At 40.5% G+C, this 26,942-nt stretch overlaps 2 protein-coding genes across 4 annotated transcripts; both read right to left on the reverse strand.

Annotated features, from left to right (window-relative positions):
* Positions 1 to 1,056: 1,056 nt before the first annotated feature.
* kcne4 (potassium voltage-gated channel, Isk-related family, member 4) lies at positions 1,057 to 3,023 on the reverse strand. Its single transcript, XM_026312349.1, has 2 exons — positions 2,962 to 3,023; positions 1,057 to 2,551 (listed from the first exon to the last, which is right to left on the reverse strand). Exon 2 carries the CDS (start codon positions 2,524 to 2,526, stop codon positions 2,002 to 2,004), a length of 525 nt encoding a protein of 174 aa, XP_026168134.1. The 5' UTR covers positions 2,527 to 2,551; positions 2,962 to 3,023; the 3' UTR covers positions 1,057 to 2,001.
* A 1,416-nt stretch (positions 3,024 to 4,439) lies between these two features.
* Positions 4,440 to 26,918, reverse strand: acsl3a (acyl-CoA synthetase long chain family member 3a). Of its 3 annotated transcripts, none has more exons than XM_026298893.1 (15): positions 26,797 to 26,918; positions 22,427 to 22,942; positions 19,868 to 20,045; positions 16,739 to 16,848; positions 16,090 to 16,228; positions 14,370 to 14,517; positions 13,406 to 13,529; positions 13,116 to 13,187; positions 10,638 to 10,777; positions 10,318 to 10,490; positions 9,186 to 9,260; positions 8,462 to 8,653; positions 7,937 to 8,051; positions 6,207 to 6,364; positions 4,440 to 6,100 (listed from the first exon to the last, which is right to left on the reverse strand). In XM_026298893.1, the coding sequence occupies exons 2-15, from the start codon at positions 22,799 to 22,801 to the stop codon at positions 5,943 to 5,945; spliced, it is 2,157 nt and encodes a 718-aa protein (XP_026154678.1). In that variant the 5' UTR covers positions 22,802 to 22,942; positions 26,797 to 26,918; the 3' UTR covers positions 4,440 to 5,942. The 3 variants fall into 3 exon arrangements, with proteins under 3 accessions (XP_026154678.1, XP_026154677.1, XP_026154679.1); XM_026298892.1 differs by having other exon boundaries at positions 14,370 to 14,520; XM_026298894.1 differs by lacking the exons at positions 4,440 to 6,100; positions 6,207 to 6,364 and adding an exon at positions 8,181 to 8,303 and having other exon boundaries at positions 7,966 to 8,051; positions 14,370 to 14,520.
* Positions 26,919 to 26,942: the final 24 nt, after the last annotated feature.

Raw genomic sequence — 26,942 nt, forward strand, 5'->3', positions numbered from 1 at the left:
ATGCTGTATAGATAGGCAGTCTTTACTTTGCTATCATGTTCACATTTGGTAATTAGTGGTGATTATCAGAAGCCAAAGGGAAAGTCTTCACTTTTGCATGAAATCAACAATTGGACATTTTTAGTGACAATGTAGTTGGTTTCCTGCCCACCATTGTGCCCAATGATGCTCAGAGTCCTTTCATTTTCCAAAGATTTATTTAAAATGACACTATAGAAAAAATGCCTGAATGAAAGAGGCCATAGATATTAAAATCAATTTTACACACATATAAACACAACCACAAGCCCTAAACCTTGCAGATGCCTTTGGGTCCATCACAGCTATTACTCTGTCAGTACTTGTACATCATAAAATCTTTTCTGTGCATTCCCTCGGGCCATTATTGTTGCTTTTGCTGGTGTGGCGAGCTGTTATTGCAGCAAGTGGTGGTGCTGAGAGCTGCCAGCGCTGCTGACAGTCTGTGTCAGTGTGCGAGAGAGGCAGAGCCGAGTGACGCAGCAGAGGAACCAGACAAGCGTCACCACTGAGAACCTGAAACTGCCTCTCTTTCTTTTTTTAATCTCAGAGAGAAAGGCTTCAGTGGATGATTACTGGTTCATCCATGTGAAATCAGCATGTATCTGATGATACAGTGATATCTCAGGGGGTGTTTGCATGACCTGAAGTCCCCACATTAATAAAATAATACTAATTAAAATCTCTGTGCTTTCATATTTGTGAGCAGAAGTTTAGGTTTTGTCAGTTTTAGACATAAAGACATAATTTGGATAATTGGAACATAGTTTGTTGTGTCTCTGTGCAAGCAACAGAGGATTAAAGACACGTTCACTGAGCTACAAATGATGGGCTGTGATACTGATCTAGTTATCTGCCCTATCCTGCGTTATTTTAATGATTTAATGTTGGCTATCTCTAAAAATAACATGATAATAATAGAGCCACTCTTTCGCTCATTTAATATTTCTTTCGTCTCCCTTATTTTTTAAAGGCAACCACTGAGGAAACACTACAAGACTGCCCTCCACTGGTGAAAGATCATAGTACAACAGCAAAAAAGGAACATAAATCTAATTTTAATTCTTAAAGATGAATTTTTCTGAAACACTACAAAAACTACATCTTAAATTAAGCCTTACCAAGTGACAAATAGAGACAATGTGTACAGTGCATTGCTTTCAACAAGTAAACCTACATCATCACTTGTGTATTAGCAGTTTGTCTATCACGAAGCTAAACTGTCTTAGTTTTCAATCCTTCAAGTGGGTTCCAGGTGCGTTTCGGTCCTCGAGACCATGTTGGCAAGAGCAGGTCAAGTTCAGTCCAAAAAGCCAAATAAGCCAGTCTGTCACTCAAAGCCCTGCAGAGTGAGTCACCAGTCCAAACCAGTTGTCCTCAGGAGGGGGCTCCAGCAGGGAGGGGTCCCCACCAAAATGAGCCATAGTCATAGTTGCACAATCAAATAATAACATCCCATAATAATAATATGCATGAGGAGGAGCAGCCAAGATTGATTTGAATGTAGCTATTGATGGTTTTGCATAATTTAATTTATTCTCAGACATGAATGTGTTTTTAAGAGTTCCACCTACAGTGTGGAAGCGTAGCCTTCAGTGTTTTCGCTCTGACTTTTGATGTGTAATTGTCCTGGGACAGATAAATAAAGGGAATTGAATTATTACCATTGATTCATTTAAAGCTTATCTTAACATATAATGACCAGGTTGGTTGTATGTGTCGCTCCACATGGTCATGACTGTGTGTGTGTGAGTGTGTGTTGAAATCAGTTGAACAGAAATGTTCTGGACCAGTTCCTCCTTTAAGCAACTAAGATCTAAAGCATTTCACACTGGCCCAAAGTCTTGACTTCCGGCCCTGTGTGGCTATTTATCGCGGTGTGATGTCGGTGTGGGGTTTTGGACCGGTCGGGCCTCTGTGATGCCTCCTGGTCTTCTCTCCAGCTGATGTTTCTCCCCGGGTCTGTTGGACACGCAGCGGACTTCAGCCCGAGTCGTCCCCGGAGCCCCCCTTCAGGTGGTCCTCCGGTCCCTCCGCCGTGCCGCTGTCCGACTCCTCCTCTATGGTGAAGCGCGTGTCAGCGGAGGAACACAGAGAGCTGATGCTGCTTTGCTCCGTGCACAGCGCGCACGCCAGCGGGGAGGGAAGCGCGCCCTCGCGGTAGAGGTGTCCCAAATGGTCAGCGTGCGTGCCGCAGAAAGGCAGGGCCGCGTGCACGGAGCGCAGTCCCGACACGGCGGCGGGGAAGGTAAGGCTGTGCTTCTTGGGCAGCGCGCCCCACTCCCGCTGCTCCTCCTCGTGCACGAGGCGCGTGAAGATGTTGACCCTCCTCTTCTCCCTGCGCTTGGAGCGGAAGTACCCCAGCATGATGCCGCAGAGGAAGACTCCGTAGAAAGACATGACTATTAGTATGTACAGGTACGCGTTCCCGTCGCTTCTGTCCGCGCCGCTGTGGCTGAGCAGGAAGAAGCGTCTGGGCGATGCTGTGGAGTTTTCCAGGTGCTCCATGATTTTTCAGGGGAATTTAAAATTGCTGAGAAAAGGAACAGAAGTGCAAACATGAAGATATTTTCCTTTGGGAAATGGACCCAGTGAGTATTTTGCTGCAGAGCTTAATACAGAGTGAGACTGAAAACACCTGTGTAGGGATTATACACCTGCAGCTATAATGGCATGGACGAAAATGTTTTCAGACTTTTCACCTGTAACCGAATAGAGAAAAACTTAATAAGCTGTAAAGCATGGACCCTTGGGAAGTAACTTAGACTTTTTGAAACTTTCTCATTATATATTATACCCAGTTTTTTTTAAAGTTGAGTTTTATTTTAGTTTGACATTTCTGCTCTTCTTCGCAGTAGGTTAGAAAAAGTTACACAGAATTCGTTAATATAAATCAAAACTGTATAAAATACGTGCCCACAGTCTCATGATCTGTTAACTCACCAAATTGAAGAGCTCATGTGAACCTTTACAGCTCGTATCTTCTTGCGGCTCTTCTGCAGTTTGGCAGCAACAGTGAATGGGTGAAGTTATTTATATGGAAACCTTGGGGCGTCATCATGACCCATGTGACTAGCTGTAACATGAGACCCGGGGCCATGGAAGGCCAGAAGGGACATTATGCAAAACACACTGAGTGTAATCTGGTGTTTAGGACCAGGTTCTTATATCATCTATAGTCCAACAGAAACGTCCCATAAGGATAGGATTGAAAACAAAAAACACACAATAGGAGAAACCACAACATTTTAAAACCGGTGCTAAATAGTCTCTGTATTTCTGTGGTCATATCTACAAACTGGACCAGCATCCCCGTTTTGCTTCTGTGTAGTCCTGGGGCACATGGGCGTACATTCAGTATGTCTACTGTCCTCATCTCATCACAGGATGTTTTCAGTTTAGTTGCAAATGAACTGAAAGTCTATGAATAAAATTATGCAAAACATTCATGAATGGTATTTTGGAAATAAAAGACAAACCAAAATCAAAAACACTGCATCTATAGTAATAAACCTTCTGCCCATTTACCATAAGTGGAAACTTTTGGTTTAAGGGTGTTTATGAAAGCATTTTTCAAAATGTTGATGATTTTTACAGTGTTTTTTTTCTAATGCAATGGGTGGCACTTTGTCTTTCCTGTAAAACTGTGATCTCCTAATGTCTGAATTAATTTAATATTCTGACACATCTCCACCCTTTTTACAAGACTCAGCTGAGGCCAGGCTTGTCAGCACTGGGAATTTACACTTCAAACCTGTAATCAATAGTTAAATTAATTAATTAATAGTTAAATTGGATTAAGTTCCAACACTTATTATTAAATCAGTGAAGGCTGATTTCACTCTTCAGCCGTTGTTGAGACATAAATAAATGTCATCTGCCATCTTCTAGTCACATAGGCATGAGCTTCACACCCAGTTAGATTAATAAGCTGAAAACAAATACAATGCTTTCTGTAGAATTAATTGAATTAATGATTGTGGCAAATATATAAAACAACAAAACAGTCCTGTGCAAAGACCAAACAATCTTTTATTTCTCTTCATTTGAGTTCTATTTCATAGGCAAATTACAGATAAATAGTTGGATGCACTTTTGTTAAAGGCAGTCTCTCGATAAAAGAGGGACTGGAGCTCAAGAACTGTCTATGAAAAAATAAAGTTAGAATAGGGGCTATACAGGGGCAGCATGGTGGTTTAGTGGTTAGCGGTTTTGCCTCACAGCAAGAAGGTTCCTGGTCTGAAACCCATCAGGGGCCTTTCTGTGTGGAGTTTGCATGTTCTCCCTGTGCTTGCGTGGGTTTTCTCCAGGTACTCTGGTTTCCTCCCACAGTCCAAAAACATGTATGTCAGGTTGATTGGTGACTCTAAATTGCCCATAGGAGTGAGTGTGAGTGTATGAGGTTGTTTGTCTCTATGTGGCCCTGTGATGGACTGGTGACCTGTCCAGGGTGGACCCCTGCCTTTCACCCAGAGAGAGCTGGGATAGGCTCCAGCTGATCCCTGGGACCTAAGGGGGTACAGATGATGGATGGATGGATAGGGGCTATACATGAGCTTCCTCTGTTGGTCACAGCTACATATATACATATATGTACAATTCTAGAGAAACGTTATTACAAGGAATTACAAAGTCCTGACAGAAGAAAAGCAACAGATGTCACACTGAGCGATGCTGGTGCCATGTTTGTGCTGTGCATAGACACACTCAGTCATACTTGTGTAGAAGATTAAAATAGGTGACAAGGCTTTAAGCTGGTAACAACAGTCCTGCAAAATAAATGTCAGACACACAAAGTCACATTTGTACAAGTGTGTTCATTTTTTACTCAGTGAACCCATGCACATTGAAACCTCTTTATTTACATGCTGTCTGTAATCAACTGCCTCACTTGGACTGAAAAGGTACATTTTGAAATTGCACTATGATTTATCAAACGTGACAATGATTATACAGTAATTTCATTTGTAATACAAGCAAGGAAATGTGCATTTTTGTGCACACTGTGGTCTGTACAGCACCTAGAAAAGCATACTCGATCACTGTAGGAAAATTCAAATGACTTAGTGCATCTGTGTTTTCTTTTAAAATGAGGGTGTTAGGTATATTTTTGACCATTTCGGTAAAAAACGCAACAGCCTCATTGAAGAAGATCTATAAATCATTAAACCAGGTGTGAGCCTAGAAATCTTACCAACCTGCTCTCACTTGCCCTCAAATGACTTTCTGCTTTTTGTATCAAGATGTGCTGATGAGAAAGATGTCCTGTGAGAGTCAAAGTCTGTCCGTGGGTGGCAGACAAAATAAACCACTACCAGAACTCAAAACATGTTTTTTTTTTTTTAAGAAATAAGGCAGTTAACCATCTCCTGGCCTCCAGAGAGAATGAATTTAAGTAAGAAGAAGATTATAAAATAATGAAAATCAGTTAAAGACATAATATATATAATCATAAATAATCTAGTAATGTCATTGGTGAGGACAAAGCAACAAGGCAACAAAACTCTTCAGCCTCAGGAGTTCAACATAGTCTGTTTCATAACTCACATCTGGAACAATAAAGACTGACATAAGAGGTCACACACCTGGATGAAAAGAGGGAAAAGGCAGCAGTTGACAGGGTTATGTCATATATTAAACATTTTATCTGCCTGTGTTCAGTTACAAATTCAAGTAAAAACCACACCCATGGAAGGTTTGGTTAATATTTGCACAGTAAAGAAGAAGAAGTTCAACATCCTATCCTTTTCATGCTTATTTTGTGATCTTACAGGAGTGTTAAGACCTCCCACAGATTCAGGTAGCTGTGGCTCTTTCACTGATGGGATAGAAGATAGAGGGGAAGGTGGAGGGAGCACTGAGAGTATTTCTGAGCCAACTGTTGGTCTGTGCTTTGAAAATGAACGATCATGTTCTGCTCCTTGTTACTTCCCACCATACATTCGCTCAATGTCATCCTGATAATGTGTTTTCAGCTCCTTGCGTTTGAGCTTGAATGCTTCAGTCACTAATCCTGTCTCAGGAGTCCAAGGGTCTGGGCTCAGACGGATCTTGCAAGGAATCTCAAAGCGCTCTAGTTGGGCTGCAACAGAAGAAAATATAAAACAAATGGGAATGGATGTGAAATGTGGGGAGGGTTGTAACAACTTGTAACTCACCCGCTGACCAGTTCTTTGAGGCCTTCTTACCTGCTAGTGCAGCCTCAGTGATGACCTTGAGGACCAGCTCCTCCATGGCCTTGCTGTCGCACAGCTCCTCCCATGAGCCTCGGATACTGTACTGCTCAGCCAGAGCCAGCAGCTGCTTCTGATTGGGCACAACAAAGCCAATCACGTATGTCTCATCACTGCCGTGGGGGGAGGAGAGGACATGGGATGATAAAGTGAAAGAAAAATACAGAATAGTTATAAACAGACACTGGCCTTTAGCAAGTGAAAGTTCAGCCAAATACGGCGATGGAGCACAAACCTGCATGCATGTGCAACAGACACGGGGAAGCTATCAACCCTCACCAACTGTCATATTTACACTTGTGTGGAAATGGAAAAAATTCATGCCTGACCACAGTGTTTACAGTTCATGTCCTCCAAATCTCTTTAAAACAGTATCTGTTGTAATGGGACAGAGAAATGAGTAAACATTTCAGCCTGAAGAAATATGTTGTAGATTGTGTAGATTGTGACTCAGAAAGCTCAAACAGGTTTGCTCTCTGTTGTATGACATACAGCAGGAGGTACCCTCACCTATAAATATAACTATAAATAAACATTGAAAAGATCAATGTTTAATAGAAGTGTTATAATGTACTGCTCAACATGGCTTTAAAATTTCATCATTAGGGACCAGAAGAACTACACAACAACAGACCAACACATAGCTGTGACATATAACAACAGACTGGTGTGGCTAATGTGTAAGCTATTATCTGTTTACACACACAGCACACAATGATATTGAGTTGTGTTTCTGTCTACCTCACAAATATAAGTCTAATATTCACTCTTGTATAGCTCTGTTTGGTTCTCCACCAGCTCTTGAGAGAATTACCCGACTTTTTTGCTCTAGCTGTTTAATTTGAAAACCAAAATAATGTTGCTGGCAAGTAAAACCAAGGCAATAACCTATAAAGCTCTGCAGCACTGAAAGAAACTGCAGCTGCTGAAAATTTTCTGACTTAATCACAAAAATGGTCCATTTCATGTTACACACAGAAATAAAATCCACTATTAAAGAACAGGACATACAAATTATGAAGTCTATGCTGTCCTTCTGATAAATTTACTGTAAACCTTTTGAAAATCACTGCATCTCTTTAACACCCTGTTCTCTTAAGCATGAATGTCTGAGCCTTTTCACTCAGGCTCAGGACCTCTGGTCTTCCTGTTAATTTACTTCTGATACACTTTCAACAGCCTGAATACTGACAAAAACAGAAAATGTCTCAGCTGCTCCGTTACTTCTACAGTGTATCCAGTGATGTTTACACTTCACTGGAAGCACTCTAGATATGTAAGCAGTAGCCTTGACATTTGGATTTATCAACACCAAGGTTTTCCATGTTAATATCAAGACCATTCTGTGAGAGGTTGGTTTTATAGTTGTCTGCTGAAAACAGCCACTGGCTGTTGTTGGGTGGGTGTGTGTTTAAGAGAGAAGACAGACTGAACAATTAAGTAAATTTGCAAACTGTATAGCAGTGAGCTATAAGAGGTTAAATGGCATCGCGGAGCTCCAGAGTTATTTATCTGTGGGTTAGTGATTAGAAGTGAGAGGATCTTTTCACATTTACTGCACAGCTGAGGAGACACTAAGCTACACCTGCTACAGCAGCTTATCTAACATTAAAGCGAGCACTTAAACCCATATGAGTAGCACAGTTAAAAAATGTAGTGTTTATGATTCATGCAGTAACACACACCTGTTGGCATAGGCGCATATGTTGTCAACCAAAGGGCAGTTCTTCAACATGGCCTCCACCTTTCCTAGTGAGACATATTCTCCTGCCTGCAGCTTCACCAAGTCTTTCTTACGATCTGGAAACACAACAGAGACTACTGCTTATAACAACATTTGTATCTGTGTGTACCTCTACATGTGTGGATACGTGTCTCTTTAAAAGAAGGGAGGAAGCTGGGAACAGGACTGAACAGTGTATATCTGACCAGCATCTTCAGGGGAAGCAGTCTGACTGATGTAAACAGATCTGTGGAGTCATGTGGGAAGGGAGGTAAAATCTGATTTGGTTCCTGCTACACTGATTGATGAAAGGGGAGCACAGAGGTTGTCTGGAAGACATCCAAGAATAATAATTGATAATTTGTGCTTTCAATGTTACAGTATTTGAACCAGGACAGATTAGCTTGAATGGTTGTCTGCACCCCCTAAACCATGTATTCATAGTCAAATTTAGGCGCAGAGTTTTTTTCCATCCACTTTTCCTCACCGATTATTTTGAGGCACCCGTCTTTGTGAAACTCTCCAATGTCTCCTGTGCAGAACCAGCGCTGGCGGTTTTCATCTACAAAGAAATCTTCTTGGTTTTTAGGATCACTCTTGTAGTACCCCATGGTTACATTTGGGCCACCAATCAGGATCTCTCCTCGAGGATGAGGCTTGTCTGTGCTTCCGTAACCACCTGAAAGCAGGACTTATTACTAGAGAATGCAATGCAAATAAAGACTGCAACCAAACATTTAGGTCTCCTGAGTCATTATATTTTTTGTTAATAAAACCTGACAGTGTATTTACTCTAAAGCCAAGTAAGCAATAAACTCAAATTGATAACTATCAAAATTTAACAGTGTAATAAAAATGAGTAATGATCCCTTGGATAAAAAGCTGGGAGCTGCAGAAGTGGAGAAAACAGTGATATAATTTCCTTACAAGGTTATGAACCAGCTGCAGTGATCTCTCCTGATGTGCAGTCAGTCTGTTTAGTCTTAATGTGGAAATTAATGCAGTGCTAAACTCTGAAGTGTTTCTGTGTGTGTGTGTGTGTGTGTAAGTGCATTAGATGACAGCTTACATAGAAAAGCATAAGGACTCATATATGTTACTGTAAATGCATTTGACAGTGTATTTCATCATGAATTCTGTGTGTAGGTGCATATGTGTGTGTGTGTGTGTGTGTGTGTATGAGCTGTAGCTCCTCTCTGAGTCTCACTCACCCTCCACCCAATCTTTGAGTTTTATCTCACAGCAAACCAGCGGTCCTCCCACTCTCCCAGTGCTGTAATCCCACGCTGGAACAGACAACACACACACAAACTTGATCAGAAAGCACACAAGCATCAAGGCATGACATTTATTACCATAGCAACTCGACCTCACTTGCTCTCTTGCCATGGAAACCTCATCCCAAAGGAATGTCCGCAGATCAGTGTTTTCCTAGTTCAGATGACCACAGCGGTGTTGGTTTAGTCTGCCTGGGAAAGGCTTTCTATCACTTGACAAATGTGCTGGCAATGCAAGGCAGCTCAGCTGCTTAGTTCAAAACAGATAACTGGGGCAGCCATCACCACTCTACATATGAGTGACATCCTTTTACACACAAAAGTGATTTCCCTTTTTACAGGAAGCTGTTAAAATGTCTCCTTTTTTACAGCACAGATTTTCACAGCCCTTAAACTTAATGCTCAGTGGGTTCTCGGTGTAGAGCAACTTACTAATTTCCCACATCACTGCATCTCCTCTTACAAAACATATAATGTACGCTTTTCTTTACGTACTACAGCCCCCACACAATATGTGTTATATCTTATTATTGTCCTGTCACTCATTTTCCCATTCCTGCTTTATGCCTCTTTACACTCCCACTATTTCTATTTTTATCCGTTTGAAGGTTTAGGAGCCTTTCCAGAATCACACGTTAACATGCGACTTTTCTAGTCAATAAATTTTAATTTAGAGAAAAAATACCATTTACCATTAAAAACAATTTACTGTTGATGTATTGAACGTGAATGCAGCAATGTAATGTTGTCCAAGACCAAGTACCCAATAAAATTTATTCTGATTCCATACCAGATGTTTAAAACTTTTTTTACTTTTTCCAGAAAAAATTAAAACATGTGCCTCTAAAAAGAAGTCTCTCAAAAATCTGTGTCATGAGATAGAAGTGTCAAAGGCTTAATACACTGATAATTTGACATGTTTTGACTAACAATGGCAGTAGCATCAGTTTGTGGTAGACGGAGGATATTGGCACTTAGAATCAGATTTGATCTTTTCCTTATATGTGTTTTGCTCGACTGCGTATAGTGTTTGCTTTCTCAATGTATGACTGCCACTCCTGCTTACATTCGCTAATGGTTCCAGCCCCGCAGGTCTCTGTCAGCCCATATCCCTGACCCACTGCGCAGCAGAAACATACATTCATGAAGCGCTGTGTAGTTGCAGAGAGCGGCGCTCCTCCTGATAACAAGACACGTGTCCGACCTCCCAGTAGAGCACGGATTTTCCTGAACACCAGCCTGGAAGGGTGGAGGGAAGATATTTGAGAATGACCAGGTATATGCATACACTATGAACAAGGCTCTTCTGCTGATGTTGAAAATTCTATAACCTTTACAAAAAGATGCTGTCTTATAAAAATGCAACTGTATAAACTCTTCACATACTTGTCACATAGAGGTGTGTTGTATCCTTTGGCGAGCTGCTCCAGCTTGTAATTATATGCCAGAATAAAGAGTGTCCTCTGGATGCAATTCATCTCCTCGACCTTGGTCATAACATTCTTATAAATACGATCCATGATTTCCTGGAGTCAGGATGGAGGATAAGACGAAGGTGAGACAGAAAAAGAAGGATGGATGCTAATTAATGAGTAAATAAGATAAAACTGTGAACAGCAGCTGCAATAGGTAAAACTCCTGCAAGAGAATCCAAAAAGTAGGTGATAAGATAAAGAAGAGAGGGTAAGAGATATGAGTCAGTGATAAACTAGAAATGCAGGGAAAGAAATAGCCAGACACTCTGGCAAGAGACTATGATAAATGTTGATCTGTAATTCCTGTTTTCTAGTTATCTACCCAGTGAAGGACACAGTTTTGTGAAATATGATGCTACAGCTCCTAATATGGAGCCCTGCCAGAGCTCTGAGACCTTAAAGTGGTCTGGACCAAAGATTATTGGTTTATATTTTACACTGAGAGCTTGTTTATTGTTAGCATATGTTTCTTTTTATGAGGATAGTAATGATTTGAAATAGAAACTGCAGGAAACTAAAATTAGGTCTGTTGTCCCAGCTCTCTGCTACCATCCCATCTTACTGGGCATAATGATTGTGTTCTTTTTTTTATTATTATTGTACACCATCATTCCCTTTGTAAAATTCATAAAATGTCACATTTAAGACGGCCAGTGATCACAAAAAAGAACATTTAAAGAACAGAACAACTTATGTTTAATGCCACAAGACCAGAGGAACAAATTTGTGGAGCATGTGTTTTTAAGTTTGGTTGCAAGGCTCCCTAATGGATTACAAATGACAAAACCAAAGTAACCAAAATGGGAATCTCTGGGTAGGTTAAACGAAAAAAGAAGGTTGCTTCTTCAACTTGGATAAATGTACAATAATTGGGAAAATATGAAACATTACAAAAGAATAAGTAATTAGAAACTTTCAGAAAACTGAAGAAAGTCAGTTTGTGCAGTGTGGTAGTGATCACTGTTCTGTAACAGCAAGAAAGTTAAGGGTTTAAACTGAATAAGGCCTTTCTGTGGGTTTTCTCCAAGACATGCAGGTCGGGTTATTTGTGGTACAGGATGGATGGTACTTAGTATTCTACCATAAAGCAGCATGAATCCACCTTTAGCCAGAAGAGGGCAGAAAAAACTGATACTTATTAGATACATCTATCTGGACATAAGGGAATTTGTTTGGCTTAGGTTTCTTATTCAGAGAAAAAAATGGCAGTGTTATTTTGCACACGGACTCCAACATATCTGTGACTCGACTTGGTTGCTGGAATTTTGTTTCATCTGGAAACAGGACTTTAACTGGACTTTTAGTTAAATGGGGGAAATAGGGGAAAGGGCACAAACAAAAAACAATAAAAAGCAGCTGGTCCCTGTGGATGTGTATGTGTGTTTGAAGTTAAAGCAATGAGAGAGGAAGTCGACACAGGATTCATGCAGCATGTCACAGCAAACAGTTTGTATGCATGTTAGTGTGTGTGTGTGTGTGTGCGTGTGTGTCGTGGGGATAACCACATGGGGCTTTCTCACGTTCTGTTTACAGCTGTGAGTGGTTCCAGACACTGGGGCCCTCTGCCCTTTACACAACGACCACTGGGAGATGGGGGGTGGATGACAGGGCTGTGCTCATTGTGTGAGAGAGAGCGAGAATACAGCGGCATAGACAAATTGTCTCCAGCTAGCTGGTCTTCGATCTTTCTGGCTAAGAGGATGGAATATAGTGTCCTATAACTGGAGTCATATAAAATTAAACTGTCGTCATATATACATCAGGCACTTATATGCTTTTTTATATATCAGCATATTGTTTATATGCTTTTGTTTTTGTGCATTTATTCTGGAAACCGTCATGCTGAAACCTAATGGCTTCCCTGACATAGTTTCATCAACCAGTCAGGAAAACAGCTGCACAGAAAAGGTCGACCACTTATCAACTTTTGTTGTTACTTGCTGGCAGGTTGTCAATGTGATGCATGGAGAACAGGTTGTTATATTGTGGTGCACAGTAACCGGTGTGATATTAGGAGTAGAATGTTTGAATGATCACAACTGGCGTATAAATCCACAGCTGTAAACACAACACGTTTTCTGCTTTTAAAACTAATATGGTGAACTTTATAGCGAACTGTTAGTGTCTAAAAATGTTTAGTGAGACAGAGCAGATTTGGCCTGTGGTAGGAGGTAACGATATTTACGTCAGTGAGTCCAGACACAGATCCAGCAGATCCAGGCCTGCTGGACTGTGTCACTGCTACTCTACAGCTGGACTATGAACAAAGACAGAGTAAAATATGATTTGCTGCCAGATGAGGCCAAACATCCTCAAGCCGACATCACTGGTTGAAAAACAGACTTAAGCGAGAGTGAATCAATGACAGCAATGATACAGGCTTACGTACTGGAACAGCTGCCATCAGAGTGGGCTGCAGGATGCTGGTGTCTCCCTTGCTTCCTTTCTTAATCTTGGTTGACTGTGGTGGGAAAAAAATTATATCACAGAAATTGTTGCATACACAGATTTGCAGCTTCCTTTTTGATCCAAGGCTGGAAAAAGGAATGCATTGATTTAACATTTGATACACTGAGATATATATATATATATATATATATATATATATATATATAAGTGTACTTGACGTTTATGATAAAGTATAGGACCAGTGCTGTTGTAGTGTTTTGGTAACTTTACCTGGTCCACAAGAGTCTGAGGTGAGGAATATCCAATCCTGCAGCCATGAGAAATACACATGAGCTCTGCACTGAGCTCCAGTACATGGGCCAGAGGCAAGTAACCAATGTAAATGTCCTCCTCACTGTGAACACAAAGACAGGCTTATAAATAACTCTGAAGTTAATCGGTGTCATCTCGCTCAAGCATCAGACACAGGTTGAAATAAAGTCATTTATACACGTACAACCTGCTGCATAATCGCTTAATGCAAAGTCAGGATCTCTGTAATCATAAATCATATTATTGTAATCTTTAGAAGACAGATGAGAAAGATTATCTGTACAAAATCGAAGCAGTCTTTTCCTTTGCTTGGGCTTAACTATGATCTACTGGCCACATAGATATCGTAACACTAATCTGGATACTCCAGACACTGAAGTGTCTGAAATTCAGCCCATAAATGAGGTTTACTGGATTATATTGCATAATACACAGAGGAAAACCATAATTTTTATGAGAGGTCTGACTAACTTCCCTTCTAACCACCACCCCCCTCACACTGCCTCACATCTTTTCTTCTGCTCGTACTCAAACCCCTTCTTTCTGCATTTGATCTCAGCCACGTCTTGATCTCCAGGGAGCAGGCCTGACTCTTAATTTAAAGCCTTGTTGTTGTATGATTGGTACTAGCTGGCTGACTCATACTTGTGTATGCGCTCACCTGACAAAGACACTCCAGCCAAGAAGTTGTTCAAAAGAGCATTTGGCATTTTTCTGTAAAAACAGTGCTACCACTCAACCTTATAACCAACCTCACAGCTGAAATTAGAATGAGTAAGTAAACCAGGTTAAAAATCATATCACATATTTTTGGTAGAGGGCTGTATGTGTCCGGCCTTACTATACAAGCAGAAAATAGCATAGAAATGTAAAAAGCACTGAAATGTGCCTCATTCACTTAACACAGGTTTGTGCTACCTACCAGAGGTTTGGTATCCGCTCAGCTATTCCTGTGATGCCGGCGATGATGTTACTATGAGAGATCATGACGCCCTTTGGTATGCCCGTGGAGCCGCTGGTGTACATGATAACTGCAGTATCTGAAGGCAGAGGCTGTTTCCGCTCACATGCTGCTTAATGTGAACAGAGAATATACACATACATTTTAAAACACACATGAGCAATATTACAGAACAATACTGCACACAGACATTTTATTTTAATGGAAAGTTGGAACCTTTGTTCTAATTGTTCCATGTGTGCAGGACAAACAGATTTAACAGAAGAAAATGTTCTGGATGTCAGAGGCCAAGGAAATATTTAAACGTGTGTGTAGTTCAATAGAGGCAGTGTAAACGTTCAAACACATGGATGGAAAATCCTCAGCTGTGATATTAAACAATCAGGCCCCTCTTGGTGCAGTGGAGAGTTTGTGTCTGACTGTGCTGGTCCAAAACACCATTTCTCCTTTTACTCTTATCCCTCTTGCTCTTTTTTCTGTTCCCTTGTCATGTCCTCCTTTGTACTGCATTCTGTATTCTTGGCAATGCCATCTATATCTCTCTTTTGAGTCTTTCTTCTTTAATATTTTTATTATTTTGTTTATCATTAAGACTTAAATAGTGTGCATTACTGGCCCCAAGGGCATCTTTGGTATATCTGTTCCTGCATTTGCAATAATTTAGCTCTTCTGATGAATAGTTTTTATTTTTGCCCTGACAAGAAAGGTTGCAGGGCCTGAAAATAACAGATAACTGCATTACAGTATAACTGAAAAGACAGTTACAGATCAAGGCGAAAAGAAAGGACTTCTCCTCTGGGCCTCTGAATAATAAATAAACCTACATGGTTTAAGGTGGTTTTCTAGGCCAGCAGAAGCACAGATTTCATGTAGGCCTCTCTTTTTTTCTCTTCTTCCTACTCGAATGAGAGGCGTGTAGGAGTGTGTGTGCTCTGAGAGTTGATCTCATGTGAAGTTAACAGTGCTGTGTGTAAACATGACCCAGAGCTCCATCCTCCCTTCCTAAACTTCCTTCTTTCTCTATCTGCACATGACTCTACCAGCTTCTCTTATCTAGGGTCACTCACTCCAAGAGGCCACAATAAAAGGCGAGGATTTTTCCTCATCCATCTAGTCCACTAACTGACAAGGCATTTTATCTGTCTTAATCGGACACAGATGTGAGCACTTCCTCATTCACATGACCTAACGGGACTGATCCACACCCGACCACCCTGCCCCGAGAAAAACCCCACTAAGACTGTGCCATTTAGAGTGTTTGTTTATGTTCCTCTTGGGGCTCTCTGTGGCTTTTTTGGATTTGCTAGTTTTCAATGAAAATGGTTTTCCAAGGTCACAGCTAACTGCAGATGATTATCCATGTGCCTCCATCATGGGCCCTGGTTAGCTACAATACTCCCAGGCTGAGCTTACAGAGATGAGGTTAGTTTGAAGGTGGCACAACATGCTTGGACTGAAATGACACATTTGTAAAGTTCTATGCAAATGTACTTAATTTTACAAAATAAAACGATTTAATGGATCGATTGATATATTGAAGCAAAAAAGTAGATGTAGAAACAGCAGATTTTTCACTGGAAAAAAAGCACTAAATGTTATGCAGTTAAGTTGTAAACTGCACAATAAGCATGTGCTGCTGTTCTATGACAATAATCAGTTAAAAACATATACAACAGTTTACCTTTGTCAGGCCTGGCCCCCAGCTTCTGAACAGCAGCCATGTTGTGGATATTGATGCCACGTGGATATCCAGGCCATGTGGTTGGTGTGTTATCCACTATGATGATGTGCTGCAGCCGTGGAACCTCAATTAGGATAGCCTGACACACACACACACACAACACACACACACACTGTAAGCATGAACATGACCACCATACACGTGTTGTGTATGCATTAGCACATGATGAAAACCAGGTTTCTTCTTAGACATGTAAACAGAAAAGCCATATGCATCATCTTCATCAGTATTTAGGCTAAGAGGGGATGTGTTTATACCACCCTGATAAAAGGGGAGATGAAATGCCAGTTCATTATTTGTCTTTGGGGATTAAATTGTAGAAAACCACCCTTAACACACGGGACATCCAATTCTTGTTACTGTTGTTGTCTCTATGGTGACATGTCATCCTCTCTCTCCACAACCCAAAATTACTGTGCCACCTTTTCTTCCGTCTCAGTCATTATACTGCAAACACCTAAATATAGCTGCTGGCTTGTAATAAATGTCTTTGCTTTCTAAAATGACTGTATATGGATGGTATTGCTAAACAAAGATTAGTGGCACTATTGATTTACTTTCCCCTGAATGTGCGCGTGTGTGTTCTAACCTTGAGTCTGGTCTCCAGGAGTTCTCTGCTGGTGATGATGTGGGTGACCTGAGTCTCATTCAGCCCATGAGCAATGGCTGGACCTCCCAGTGTGGAGTAAAAGGTGGCCACTGTAACACACACACATAAAAAACACTTCCTGTCTGAATAATAAAACTTTATTTTAAGATCTAATTAACTTGACATTTCGATTTCAAAATCGTCAAACTGTGCAGGCCTATTTGTATTCTTCTGTAACACTGCATCATTTGATAAACACATGTTTTTAGTTTTCTCTCCATGAGTTGCCTCATCATGATAAACAGTCTCTTGAGGACGTAAACTGCTGGTTTGTGAGGGGGTGTGTGATGTGACTAAGTATTGTATGTCTGATGGGGCGCTGTGCGTGTGACTGCATCCATCCATCCAGGAGCCTCATCAGTTTGTAGAAATCAGATATTGACCAGTCAGTATCTTCAACTAGCACCAATATTGCAACTAACAAACTGAGCACTGCTTATAAATCTGAAAATAACAATCATGTAACAGTAATGAGCCTGCACAGTGTACAGCTGGTAATTATCAAACTATCATCAGCCTGGGGTCTGACTGATTGTACCATTACAAACACTGCCACTGCCTCCCACAAGTTAAAGTCAAAAGGTTTTCATTTTTCTGATGATCTGAACAATTGGCTCCTTACTCAAAGACCCTGCCAGACATGTTTTAAGAGCTATAAAATACTTTGAATTATATGCGTCTGATATTTCTAGAAATACGTGAATACAGATAAACTTTCCCTCTTCTGGACTCTGGGAAATGGGAAACCAGCCTTCTAATGTCAAACTCTGCATATTCATCATTCTGCACAGTGAAGTATAAACATCCAAATGAATTACCAATAAGTAAAACAGATTCCTGTCTAAAAGAGGTCTTTAAATACATGTGAAATAGGCCCTCTCCTTGTTAAGTATACATGGTTGGTAAAACATTTAAGACCCATTAAGTCCCAACTGGCCTTTAGTCAATCCTTGTAAATGAAAAAGAGTGGAAGATGGTTCGGAGACCAAAAGAGGTAGAGAAAGGTGGAGAAATGAAATGACAATAGCACAAGAGAGAGAGAGAAAGAGATTTGGGTGGAAAAACCCTGAATCCCTACACTGACACAGACCCAGGGCTTTGTGGGACAGGGCTTAGTGACATCACTGTCCTGCGTCATGGATCCAATACTTCCTGCTCTGCTACTGTGTGTGTTTCAGTGTGTGGCTGAAGGCCATGACACCTCCAGCCGTGAGATCTAAACACTAGATTGGACCCCAGCTTGACACACACACTCACACACACAATCACACACTGCTCACTACAGGTCAATTTAATACAGAAAACCTAACAAACATCCACGCACCACAAAGTTAGATGAAGAATTTGGGAGATGTTTGGGAGCTGTCAGTCTGCATTTTTCTGTTCAACGAACGGTCTTGCAAGAGTCCCAGGAGTCGAATGAGGAACATATCATGCTTCAGATGACGTTTACAAATAAAAAGCAGCTAAAGCGTTTACATAACAACATTATTTAGATAATGTATGTGGTGTAATTGCTGCTCTTTCATGCCTATATAGTAACAAATGCAGAAAACTCACAAATGATGAGCACATTTGTGTTTAGCCAGTGAGCCAATAGTAAATGCAGCATGTACACACACGCACACACACACACACACACACACACACACACACACACACACACACACAGTGTCTTAGTTCACTGGGGGGCTTTGGCTGACTCCTTGATGCCTCTGTCAACATCAGATGATCACGTACACTCTCAGTGTACGTTATCACTTCTCTCCTTCCCTTTCCTCCCCTCTGTCTCTGTCCTCATTGCTCTTTCCAACCTTTGACTTCCCCCTACTCCTCCATGCACTATGCGTTGTCCCCTACCCCGGGCTTTCCACTGTCCCTGTCAGCAACAGAGAGATGCTTTATATAACGGTGCTTTAGCAGTTTGTGCATTCAGTGTAGTTTCAAAGCAGGACAGTTTAATGGAGTATAAGATAAAGCTCCCAGACAATATGAACAGTCCTACAAGGACAATCAGAAAGATCTAATGAACCTAGAGTGCTGCTGTGGAGCCTCAGTAAAGTATTCTTTGGTACCAAATGTATTAAAGAGTTAATCAGCACAGACTCCCTTAGTAATAATTATCTTTATCCTTCAAAATTAGCATCACAAACATAACAAAGTGAAAAGTCTTCTTTTCAGGTGAACACCTTTTTAAACTGCTCAATGCGTTTAATATTCTGTATAACAATGTAATAGCTGAATAAGCTTTGTGATAATATTAATTTATATAGACCTGTTCACAGAAAGAAACCAAAAATCATGTTGGGGTGAAAGGGACAGAACTTGATATTTTTCATTAGTTTGTTATTGTCCTGAAGGATACAAGGTGAAATAATTTCAAGTACATCTGTACTCTTTTTGTTAGGATCCATCCATATAAAATATGTATAAAGTCAAAATATGCTATTGTGAGTATTTCACTGTTTCCATTACAAGACATGAAACAGATGGAAAAAGACTTGAATGAGGAGAAATGGGACACTTATGTAAGAACGAGGCAAAAGGGACAAATTGACCTTCTTCTGTCTCAGCTGTGCTGTGCATGTTACAAGTTGTCCATTGCAGTCACTAACATTTGTGTGTGAACGCACACATAAACACACACAAACAGAAATGGCTGTAAATCAGTCTGATTCAGACACATTTGGACACATCTTCAGTGGGAAACACTACACTGAAGAAAAGAAGTCGCGGTACAGTCCACCCTAAAAGTGACTATACAGCATGATGTAAAGCACAGATTTATTGCTTTATTGATGATAACACCTAATCTATAGATGCATTTGTAAACAAATTTGATGCATAGTAAATTACAATTTTCTGGTGGGAAACACAATCAGGTATCACATCTCAAACACTAATAGTAACAAATACACAGAAATACAGCATGGCAGAAATTCACAGTATATAAAGAGCTGGCAAACACTTTTCTAGTATTTATGATGCCAATGCAGTCACTACAAATTTCCTTTTCATTAACCATTAACATGATTGTATTTAGGCGTATCAGTATGTTCAGAGACTTACATGGGAAGTTGTACATGAAGCAGGCCTGGGCAGCAATGGTCCACTCAGCTCGCGTCTCACAGAAGATGGCAATACTGTTTTTTGGTTGCTGGCCCAGTGATGCCAGGCCACTGCCCAGTTGGGACGCTGCCATGAGGGCCTCCTTATAGGACAGCCAGTGGTACTCACCCAGAACCACCTGCAGGGTGTGGGAGGAGGGTGAGGTGTGAAAAGTAGAGTAAATCTTTGTTAGCGATGCCGCACAGGCAGACTAAAGAGGCCAAAAGAGAAGAGGAGAGACTGAAAATGAAGAAGGGAAGGTTGCATACTCCATGTATATCGAATTAAAATCACATCAGAATTAAACTAGGTAGTTTTTAAAACGGCTCATTTAAATCAAGCAACCAAAGCAACCTCAGTATCAGTGGGGAACCCTGCTTTTATTGAGTGTTGGAAGGGATATGTTTACTGCAGGAACAACATACACTGTGTTATAGCTCACAGCCGTATGTTTGGCCTGTTCCATATTAAAATGGCACAGGAACAAGGGCAATGGGGGGTTTGCTACTGCAAACAGAACTGCTTCCTCTTCAACTTTCATTTTCTGGCTGTAGCAGTTCATGGAGAGATAACATGGAGAAGATAAATGCAGGACAGACTCTCCAACACTGACGACAAAAAGGCTACAGACACACATTCAGTAGGCGCTTCCTGCATGTGTGTTAGTGAGGTTATACTGGCTCCTAATGGTTAATAAATGGTAATACACATAGGTACTGTAATGAGGACGGTGAAATAATATTTTATTTTACTGTTGCATGAATCTAATAATTCTCTTTCTTGACTAATCTGTTGCTTGTTTAAAGTAACAGCCAGCAGGTAAACAGCATGTTCCCTTTCAGCAGTAAGCATTTCAACAGTGGGGTTTAAATGGATTAGAGGGATCAGGCTGTTAAGATTAATGGGATAATTCAGACATAATGAAACTGCTTGTCAAAGTTGGCTAATTCCTGCACATACAGGAATTAGCCAACTAATTTGCATACTCCAAAACATACAGCTGGCACTGCTTCAAGGTCTTTTACTTGGGTGGCATTTATACTGCATGATGAACAACCTTTGAGATAATTGGTGAATACAAACATTTGTGTGAATTACTAACATTTTCTAACTACAAAGCTATGACATCGCGGCAAATCATGCTCTTAGGTGTCAGCTCCAAAACCGTCTGTTCTTTATACAGTTTTTTGACTTGACCAACAAAATCTGGATATACTCTTGACCAAATATGTCCTCCCTGTCTCTGCTCAACCTTCGTAGGGCTAGTGGAATTTAGGGCGTTTAGAAGAAGAAGAATACAAGCGGCTTTCTAGACAGCAGGTCAAGAAAATATCACTGAGGAATATTTCAGTGCTAAGATTTTGCAGTTCTAAGAAAAGTTAACTAGTTAAAATGAGGCTGACAATCCTGTTTTGATTATTGTCAGTGTCACAAATGCCTGGTACAGAAAAACTAAATCTTCTCACTTGTTAGAAGCTAAAAACTGTAGCTGTAAAACATCTGTATTTGGAAACAGTGGAGACTTTGTTAGATTTATTTCTTCAGCAGGAGCAAACGGAGCCTCACCCTACATATAGTTTTATTTCATGAAGCTGCATGAGTGCCTTTACTGGTGGTAATTTACATCAGTATTCTCTACGCTATATAGTTACTGATTAGAAGTATTATTCTTATACTATATTTTTAATTAGTAGTGAATTTTTAAAAAATATATTAAAATTAAAGTATTTATTAGTTTGCTGGGGATTTATTTGATTTACTATCTATCCTAATCCGTTTAGTTTCTTGTCCAACTCTATCCTGCCATGTTAGATATCCATTCACACTGGTCAGTCATACAGTTTAACCTTTTCACATTACTTTCTTCACACCTTGCAAGACAAATATTACCACAATTGAGTAGTAGCTTTATTAATACTTTTATATTGGCCATGGTTTTCTTTGTAATTTGCATATTTCAATTTTTAAATATATGTTTTGTGTTCATCATTAATTTTCTTTTGCACATGCTGCAGCCTTCAAAGCTGTTTATTTTATCTTATATATTTGGCACATTTGTTATTGTTATTTATTTATTTATTTTTTTATGCTTATTCTTGTGCTCTTATTTCTTTATAAAAAAAAAATTGTGTATGTTAACTGAGGTCATGGGCAGTTGTGCAAGCATTTCACTGCATATCATACTGTGTATGACTGTGTACGTGACAAATAAAAATCTGAATTTGAATTTGAAAAATTTGACTTTGATCTCTTGCTATTAGTGACATGAGACTCCACAATACCACTCACATATCTGTTAACTATAACAACTATACAGCTATGCTAAATATGAAAATACTGGTTGAGTTAACTGTAGCTTCATATTTAAAGTATGAGTATCAATAGTATCATCCATCCAAAATATTCGACTATTCTTTTAAAATACCTCTACTGCGGTGTTTCTGCACTTTTTATTTATGTCCTTAAATGCCATTTCTTTCATGCTACGTATATGAACGCACTTCCCCCATCACGTGTTACCTTCTTGAACACCTTGCCATTGCTCTGCTGCTCATCCTCCTCACTGATCACCTCCCTTGTCCCAAGACAGTCTCTGTGGGGGAACCTCGTGGCTGCATACTCAAACATCTTATCCAGTGTGTCTACTCCCGGGTGCATCGATGTCACTAGCCTCTTGGTGGCCCTCACTGCTCTATAAGGTCCCTCGGGGCGTCCCAGCACAGAACGCGCCTTTACCCGCTTGGCTCGATCTTCCTCTGAGCCGTATAAGTCCCCGTCACCTCTGGAGACCCAGGTGAGGAGGTAGGAGGGCAGAAAGGAGATGATGGTGTAGATCCATACCATGAGGTGGAAGAGAAGCAGCACCATGGGGTGTAGATCCTCCTTCAGCTTCATGTTGGTGAAGCAGTGAAGATGCTGGAGAGCAGCAACAAAAAAAAGTCTCAGTTGTGAGAAGAAGTTTCTACTTTCTTCGGTTCCCTTCTCTTTCTTCCTTGTTTCTTGAAGAGAGCTTGACTTGTAGTCCGCTCACTACTCCTGGAAAATAAATTTAGCATGTAATTCATTTTCATAAGCAAAATAGCTGCAAACAAGATTATGCTCTTACTTGTAATGATCATGAGCTTTTCTAATCTTTTTGTACTAAAAACTCAACTTATTCAGAAACTGAAACAAATCAGTGCCAGAGAAAGCAGAACAGAAATTTGGTTATTGGCAAACCACGGTGTTACACACACACCGACTCTGCTTTGAATGTTCCTTAGCCTTCATGGCATGCCTTACGCAGTGCAATGGCGACATCTTGATTACACCATGACGACTATCAGTGTGCTCTGCTGTTAGCATTAAGGACACAAACAGAGGGTGAAAAGAGAGGGAAACAAAAAAGATTTGAAACCAGAAGAGAAACTGAAAAAATGAAAAGACAAGACCAACTCTAATGGAAGTAAACAACAAAAAGTGAGAGCATGTATAAGAGTTTTCTGAATGAGCATATGTGAGTGTGACAGACACTAGACAGAAGGAGATTACAGAGAGAGGAACAGATAAGTACTCTGAGAAAAAAAAGCTGTATTAAGAGTCTGTTTCCTGCCAAATAGAAAATCCATCAGCCATACTGTACCCATTAGACTCCATGACGTAAGATTTGGAGAGAGAATAATGGGGTTTGCTCAGATGGACCACCACACATACTCCACTGTGGCTATGTTGAATAGGTTAAAATATAGCATGTTATTAAGCATTCATCTTCCTAGATAGTCTAGTCTAGAGTCCCTGAGCTGTCCAGAGTTCTGAACAGAGATGTGTTTTCAGGTTATCTCGTCACAATGGCTGACTGGTTTCCAGTTTCCAACACTATTCTAAGCATTCAAAATGAATTAGGCTTTATCATTATGTAAATCTACAGGTGTATTATCAATAGGGCTGGTATCATTTAAAATATGAAGGTCCTTAAACTGACTTTTGAGGACGCCATTGTAAGACATAGCCCTAATGAACAATGATGTTTCCCTTCAGTTCATCATCTGTCCTTGCTGCTGTGCAGCAATAAAAATGTATCCTGTCAAACTGGTGTGTATGTATACAGACACACACTCCCCCAATAGTCTTTTAGCAGGTATAATCCATTATTCATATGAGGGTGAAGCTCATCTTGATCCCCTGAAGCACCACAACCTTCCTCTCCCAAAACTGTCAGCATCTAACTCCCACGTCCATCAATTGACCCTTTGAGACTCATAAATAAATCAAGACTTTACCAGCAGTGCTGGCCCAGACTACCATCTGTTTCCTTTTCTGTACAGAGTGGTAGTTCTTGGTGTTTTGTGGCCCAGTCAGACTGCTTCTTTGCATCACAGGACGTTGTAGCTTGCCAGTGGAACAGATACTTTACCACATCACATGCAATCATCTAGTATTTGCTGACTGGTTTCACTGTCTCTTGTATTTTTTATTGTTTTTACAGAATGTAGACAAGGTCAATGAAATAAAAGCCACAGCAGAGTAGCGTGGTGAGCCAGGGTAAACAAATTATCGGACTGTAGGGAAAGAATCCACATAGCACGGTGTTGGCAGACTTCAAATTCCACTGCTGTTTTGTGTAGACAATGAACAGAGGTTTTACGTCGAGTGTGAAAAATATTAGCCTGGAATAACAGCTTCAAATACACCCAACGTTTTTTAATATCCAACATTTTTTGCAAACCTTAAAAAACACATCTTACCAACTTATGCTTTCTTGACTGTCATTTTCTTCTCATGTCACGTATCAAAGCACATGATTTTTCTTTAGCTTCCTACAACTATATTGAATGGGTAGTATTCATTATTAATCGCCATGAAGTGAATATAAAGGCTTTTCGAGGTATTAGATGTTGAGGGGTATTGCATAATGAGGGGACGGATTTTGATTGCTTTGGATTGGTCAAATAAATTTTTTAGCTGTGATTTTTACTGCCTAGTATGATCCAAGTATTTCCCATAATTCAACTACATCATGTACTTTGTAAACACCCATGTCTTTCAAACGCCACACTCCCGGTGTGTTACATGTGTATATTTCAATGACAAGACTGTGTTCGGTCGTATACAAGTAACAGATTGTACAAAACATTTCAGCACTAACATAAATAATAGAACAGATGTTACCCTAACTCCTTTGCAGTAAACATGCATGTGTATGAGTAGAACATTTTTCATAACTGATATAACTTAACCATTGAATGACCAGAAAAAAACACCCAGTGGTTTAGACAAGCAGACTGGGGCTTTCCAAAATCTCAAACTACACACAGCCTGACTTACAAGCCCAGCTCCTATTTGTCCATTCAAAAGGTGAAATCTTAGCACACAAGCAACCTCGACTCTAATCTTCGATCTTTAATCACCAGAAACAGTCACAATAGGCAAACAAGCAGTTTCCCAACTTGGGGCTTTATGCAACAATCAGCCGGTTTGCAGGCAGCTTCCACTCGCTGGATTAACTGAGTAACATTGTGGTGTGGTTTGCGTAGTGGTGGGGTGAGCAGGGATGTGAGTATGTTTCTGCGTGTGTGAGGGACTCATTACTTCCTTGAGAGATTGTGTGAATGGGCTCTTTTGTGTGTCAGCGTCATTGGACTTTAACCCACTCTGTTAAGCAGGCAGGCTGAAGTGTTGCAGAAGCTTTGCTATTGTGGCGGAACCAACACACTGCTTGGTCACAATGATGTTGACCTGTGTTCGTGTGTGACAGGAGAAAAAAAGCAATGTGTGCGGTGTGTTTATTTGTGTGGGTGCATGATAGACACATACACAGTGTACTTGTTCTTTTCAAACAGATGACATAATCAAAAGCTTGAAAAACAGGTGAAGAATTTTAAGTGTGATTTCATTGAGAGTGAAAGCACAAAAACAAGAAAAACAGGATTATGTGGATCCAAATACAAAGCGATTGTGTGGTGATACACACTACTAGAAACATGCCAGTCCCCAACATATTCCTCTCTCTCCTTCACACTCTTCATGCTCGAGACTTGGACCTAAAAAATGTATATGGCCACTATAAAGTCTTTAACTGCGTCGGAGTGAGTAGGCATCTGTTACAGATAGAAGGAGAAATGCATCAATTATAGTCATTAAAAATATTTACCACCTGTTAATATAACAACAAATAAACAAAAATAATATATAACAATATCGTACCCTCTTTACTCACACTTCTCAGGAATATGTCTACAGGGGTGTGTTTTTAATCACTTTAGGATTTCAGTCTATAGGAGCAATTCATTTCATAACCATTTCCACAGGCCAGTTCATGTCAGCTGTGTAAACAGACCCCAACAGTGCCAAGCAGCTTGAGGCTGTAAAAGCTGCTCAGACTTTGAGGCCTTTGATTAAACACATGCTGTTGTGCAGATTCATTGAAACTATATGACCATGTGAATTATTCCGTGTTGAAGCGTAACAATGCGAACAAAACACACCCAACACCTTCAGACGCACCATTCAGACACGGTGAGCAGTGACAGATGTTCACGCTGCAACATCCAAGCGAACTGAGCGATGTCAAGCCAGCCATTACGGCACGATGACTTCCGGTTGAGAATTTCAAACTACAGGCATCCAATACTATGAGCGTGTCTGACACTTTTGACTGACGTTACAACAGATTTTATTGTATCAGCCACACACATGTCCAAAGCACCGGCTGCGCTTTATATCAAGAATTATCAAGAAATCGATTAAACCCCATGGGAGCCAAAACCATGTTTGCTTTTTATTTTGATAGAATAAAGTGCGCAACTTCCAGAAGCGCCTGTATCTGAGTAACCTGACGCAACTGCGGCATCCCGCACATCTGTGTATAAACGCGCGTCACGAAACGGCATCTCCGCGGCGTGGATACTTACCGGAGAACGTTTCCGGTCGGCTCTCAGTTTCCCCGGGCCACGGCAGGGGAGCCGCTTTTCTACCGAGCTGCGGGAATTTAACCGGCGCCCTCGGTCCTGCCGTTAATATCACGCTCTGCAGCCTGAGCCCGGAAGTCACACGCGCG

Source organism: Mastacembelus armatus, chromosome 13, assembly GCF_900324485.2.
Source record: "Mastacembelus armatus chromosome 13, fMasArm1.2, whole genome shotgun sequence".
NCBI classification, from domain to species: Eukaryota; Metazoa; Chordata; class Actinopteri; order Synbranchiformes; family Mastacembelidae; genus Mastacembelus; species Mastacembelus armatus.

Coding starts and splice junctions, on each gene's coding strand:
- kcne4 (XM_026312349.1), bottom strand. CDS start 2,526: ATGGAGCACCTGGAAAACTCCACAGCATCGCCCAGACGCTTCTTCCTG.
- acsl3a (XM_026298892.1), bottom strand. CDS start 22,801: ATGAAGCTGAAGGAGGATCTACACCCCATGGTGCTGCTTCTCTTCCAC. Junction 10,778..13,115: donor CTCTGATGGCAGCTGTTCCA/GTACGTAAGCCT, acceptor TCCTGACTCCAG/GAAATCATGGATCGTATTTA. Junction 6,365..7,936: donor ATATGCGCCTATGCCAACAG/GTGTGTGTTACT, acceptor CCCCCACGGCAG/TGATGAGACATACGTGATTG.